Source organism: Epinephelus moara, unplaced genomic scaffold (assembly GCF_006386435.1).
Source record: "Epinephelus moara isolate mb unplaced genomic scaffold, YSFRI_EMoa_1.0 scaffold2124, whole genome shotgun sequence".
Taxonomy (NCBI): domain Eukaryota; kingdom Metazoa; phylum Chordata; class Actinopteri; order Perciformes; family Serranidae; genus Epinephelus; species Epinephelus moara.
This window is the reverse complement of record NW_026079681.1, coordinates 1-5,108: the sequence shown is the minus strand read 5'-3', so window position 1 is coordinate 5,108 and position 5,108 is coordinate 1. Positions and strand designations below refer to the sequence as shown.

Here is a 5,108-nt window from a genome sequence, read left to right as displayed (position 1 = left end):
TTACATGTATTATTTATTGGAACTCACCTTTCCTTAGAAAATCAAACTTTGTCTGGTCCATCTGTTCACGAGGAACAGATTTGTAGTTTGACATGTTGTTCTTCTTCATGTTCTTGAACAAACATCGGTCTGCTATCTTCTCTATCACCTCAGCGTCCAGAGATTTCTGCAAGAACTGAGCGATTCTGGCCACAGTGTCCTTCAGGTCCTGCCCCACAGAGAACACACATCATCTCATACTCCTGCAACGATTCTCACTGTATGACTTTGTCATTTCTGTTTGTCCTGTACTTTGGTTTATGACCAAATACATGTATAACAAATGAGATTTCCATCAACCTCAGCTGTACTTTGTGTTTAGTTTTTAAGAGTATTGTGTAATATTTCACCATTATCATTTCTTCGTAGGAGATGTACATGATGTGCTCTTTATCTTCAGCATTCAGCCAGCTCTTCACATGATGAAACCATGAGCCGTACACAACTAGAGGAAAAAGATCAGAAACACTTCATTATCATGAGCAAAATATAACTTTGAGTATTCAGGTCTGTGAACAGCAATGCACATTTTAAATCTTATCACTATCGTATTGCCAATTATAAAATATTGTATCAAAATAAAAATGAGATCAACCTTTTCCATCAAGGAACTTGTGGAGGAACTCGCTCTGTGAGCCTGGGTTGACCCAGTGGGAGGCCATCTCAGAATAATAAAACAGCGATGTAAAAGCATCTTTGGGGTTTCTCATCACATTGATGACCTGAAATGATGTTATGACACATTCATTATTTACTTGACATGACATCAAAGGAAAAATGTACCAATCAAAAGAATAATGATAGGGGGCCCTAGTGAGCAGCGCATGGGGTAGACGTGCGTTCAGATGCTCCTCTGTGCTAAACTCTAAACCTAATATATTGACGGTCTCACACCTAATTTTGCCTCCCTCCGGAATATCCTTGACATAAGAGTGACTCGACCGGTTAAGTTTATGCAACAAAATGCAGAGGAAGTCGCTTAAAATGCCTCGATCATTTTCAGCATCTGCTAATGCTAACAGTGCTAGCCGCGACCCGCCCCACCATATGGAGGATATGGAGGACCTGCCGCTAATCTGGGAGAAAGTCTGTCAATGTCTCCCATGAAGGTGCACAGACGGACAGGTGCCCCGGGTGCGCACAGCCACCTCTCTGCAGAGAAAGAAATCTGGCACGTCTATTGTTGGCACCGGAGCTGCTGGTAACATCCAAACTGTCAAGACCAAGCTGGTGAGTGTTTTTGCTCCCAAGTTCTCACCTGATCTGTATGTGGAAGCTCTCTCTGACTATCTTAGTGAAAAACTTGGCTGTGTGGTTTCCTGTAACCGGATCGGTAGTTCGTTTAAAGTTTCTGCTGAGTGTAATGAGGTTGGAGAAATGTACAATCTGGAGCTCTGGCCAGACGGGGCATTTGTCCGGCGCTATTATGAGCCGCGCCGGGCTGGTGCTATCAGGGCTAACGCTGTCATCACTGCTGAGATGAGAAGCGTGTCAGTTGGTGCAGGGAACACCAACTAGATTCCCCATATGACTGGACCACTTAGGGTTTTTCCCACAACTGTCGAGGTCTGCATCTGGGCCAGGGCGCAGGACACAGGGCTCGCCGCTTGGTTGTTGACAATCTCGTGGAAAACTGTGACATACTGTGCTTGCAAGAAACGTTTTTGGCTGAGCAAGACTTGGCATATTAAACACTCTCAATGTCAATTTTCATGGTGCTGGTGAATCTACGACTGATCTCAGCTCAGGAATAATTGGGTAGGATACCTGGGGGTGTGGCCATCCTGTGGAACAAGAGGCTTGATTTATTTATTAATGTGGTTAGGCTTAATGTAGACTGGTGTATTGGTGTACAGTTCAGTCACAATGGCAGGGAGTTTATTATCCTTAATGTGTATACACCATATGAGTGTACCCAGAATGAAGATGAATATCTAAATAGGCTTGCTTTTATTTATTCCTTTATTCAGAGCAGCACTACTTCCTGTATCTATGTCATTGGGGATATGAATGCACACATTGCTGACAGAGGCTCATTGTTTGCTCATCACAGGATCCAGTTTTGTCAGGAAAACAATTTAATGCTGTCAAGTAAAGAGCTACTACCCCCAGATAGTTATACTTATGTAAGTGAGGCCTGGCATACTGCCTCATGGCTGGATCACTGTATCAACACAGCTGATGCACATGCATCTTTGGAGGGTATGAACATTCTGTGTGGGGCAGCAACCTCTGATCACATGCCTGTGGGTATGTTGGTAAATGTTGAAGATATTCCTATGCCCTCTAGTGATAGTTATGATTTTAACACTGAACTACTGGACTGGTCTGCTCTCTCAAGGGAGGATATTGCTGCCTATTATGTTGATACAAATAAATTATTGAGTAATATTCATCTACACACAGATGCAATTAGGTGTAGCGATGTAAATTGTAATGACTGGAAGGACAGGGAGGAAATTTCCTCTTTATATACTCATGTTGTGAGAGCTCTGTATGAAAGCAGCAGACCCTTTTTTAACAGAAAAATAAGAGGGGTAATGTGAGGCCTGGCTGGAATAAGTATGTGGCCGGGTATCATGAGAAAGCAAAGCTAGCCTTTAAGTCATGGGTTTTGGCTGGTAGACCAAGACAAGGGCCTTTGTTTGAAAATAAGAAACATGCTAATGCATTGTATAAATATGCTGTTAGATTTATCTGTAAAAATGAGCAAGCTATGAGGGCTGACTCTATGGCCGAGAAGGTAATAAGTAACAATACTACTGATTTTTGGAAGGAGGTAAAGGTCCTTAACAACTGTAGAATACCGCCCCCATGCACTGTAGATGGTATCTCAGGGGTTGACAATATTGCTGAGCTATGGAGACAGCACTACAGCACCTTATTCAATTGTGTCAAAAGTGATATATATATGTGCCTGATAATGTTGAGTGTGTTGATTCAAAGGTAATTTTCTCACATGAGGTGTACCACACTATAAATAAGCTAGCAGATAACAAAGCATATGGTTTGGATCACATCACTGCTGAGCACATCAAATATGCCAGCATGAGGTTAGCTCCTCTCCTTGCCATCTGCTTCAATGCTTTTTTAATTCATGGATTCTTGCCGGATACAATGATATCTGTCTTTTTAGTTGCGGCGATTAAGGACAAATCTGGTAAAGTTGGATGCTCTGATAATATAGCCCTTGCCAGTCTTTTGTCTAAAGTTTTTGAAAGCATCCTGCTGGACAGAATTGTGGAGATTATTTCCTCTACTGATAACCAGTTTGGCTTCAAAGCTAAGCATGACACAGACATGGCCATATATTCCTTAAAGGAAATTGTCAGTACATACATAGATAAGAATTCCTCAGTTTTGATGTGTTTTATTGATGTTTCAAAAGCTTTTGACCGGGTCAATCATTTTAAGTTATTTGTCAAAATGAGTCACAGAGGGGTACCCAAATGTATTGTGAGAATTCTGTCTTACTGGTATGCCAACCAGTCAATGCAGGTAAAATAGGGTCATTGTGTCTGTGCCCCTTTTGGGGTCAGGAATGGAGTCAGACAAGGTGGAATTCTCTCACCAATTCTTTTTAATTTGTGTGTTGATGACCTGTCTAACAGCCTGAAAACCTGTAACACTGGGTGTATGATAGGCAATACTTTGGTGAACCATATTATGTATGCAGATGACCTTGTGGTCTTTAATCCCTGCAGTGCTGGTCTCAAGCAGCTTCTTAATGTCTGCTCTGAATATGGTGTTGTCCATGACATGATGTTTAATGCAGATAAGAGTGTGGTCATGATCTGTAGAACAAAAGAGGACAGATGTCTAATGTTTCCTACATTCAAATTATCAGATAATAATTTGAAAGTAAATAGTAATGTATCTTGGACATTTCATCACAGATCAGTTGAAGGATGACCAAGATATTTACAGGCAATGCTGTGCTTTATATATAAAGATTTTTCTTTCTACTCTCATGTTCAATAAGTCTTACACTAGGATCAACTATTTCCTGATATCCTCTGAATGATCCTACGTCAACAATTGTACTTATCACAATATCTTAATATCTAATCATAGGCCGGTCTCTCTTAATTTAAACAATATCCTGTCTAAACAAAAATACAGCTGGCACTTCAACCCTCTCCTTCTTGAAGACCACCCTTTTATTGAGCTTATGACGACACGCATAGATGAGTTTCTTACTACACATGATAATGGGAGTTGTCTGATTCTACTCTGTTGGAGGCCTTCAAGGTCGTGATGAAAGGACATATTATCTCATTTGAAACTTCTAAGAAGAAAGAACTTAACAGTTGCCTTAGGGATACTGAAAAGATGCTTCCAGTACTGGAAGAGGCATACAGATCCTCCCTCTTACCTCTTGTTACTTACAATAAGATCTTAGAATTAAAATACGAATATAAAACCATCCTTAATAAATTTATCAGCAATGTTCTACTAAAACTTAAACAGAAGAATTTCAAACTTGGGGATAAACGAGAGAAACTGGTAGCAAGCCAACTCAGAGGTGAGCAGGCTAAGCAAGCTATTCATAAGATAAAATCCAAACCAGGTAAACTGGTTACTAACCCAAAGGGGATAAACCCTTGCTTCAGGGACTTCTACAAGGAACTGTATTCCAGTAAAGTAAATCCCACTGAAGCTGATTTTTCTACTTTTTTTTGCTAATCTAAATGTTCTTCAATTATACAGTGCATCACAAGATGGTATTGATGCTCGAATTTCTAAAACTGTCCTTTTGAATGCTATTCGAACCTTCCCCTCTGGAAAAGCAGCTGGCCCAGATGGCTTTGGCTGTGAATTCTACAAAGCACACAAGGCAAGGCATTGCATTATTTTGATATTGCTTTGGAACCACTTGGGATAGGTATCAGGGCTCACCCAGGTATTCACAGTGTGAAATTTGGTAATGTTGAAAGCCTGCTTAATTTATACGCTGATGATTTACTGATCCGTTTATTGGACCCAGTAGTCTCTGTTCCCAACCTCCTGACCTACATTAAATCATTTAGTAGACTGTCAGGATACACGATTAACTGGGAAAAATGTGA

The 5,108-nt window shown here is 40.7% G+C and overlaps 1 protein-coding gene across 1 annotated transcript; it reads right to left on the bottom strand.

Moving 5' to 3' along the window:
• Nucleotides 1–27: 27 nt before the first annotated feature.
• On the bottom strand, nt 28–782 carry LOC126387108 (sulfotransferase 2B1-like; the record flags this gene model as incomplete). Its single annotated transcript, XM_050039661.1, has 3 exons — nt 635–782; nt 390–484; nt 28–208 (listed from the first exon to the last, which is right to left on the bottom strand). Coding segments are annotated over exons 1-3 (391 nt in total), but the record flags the coding sequence as incomplete, so codon positions are not given.
• Between the last annotated feature and the right edge of the window lie 4,326 nt (nt 783–5,108).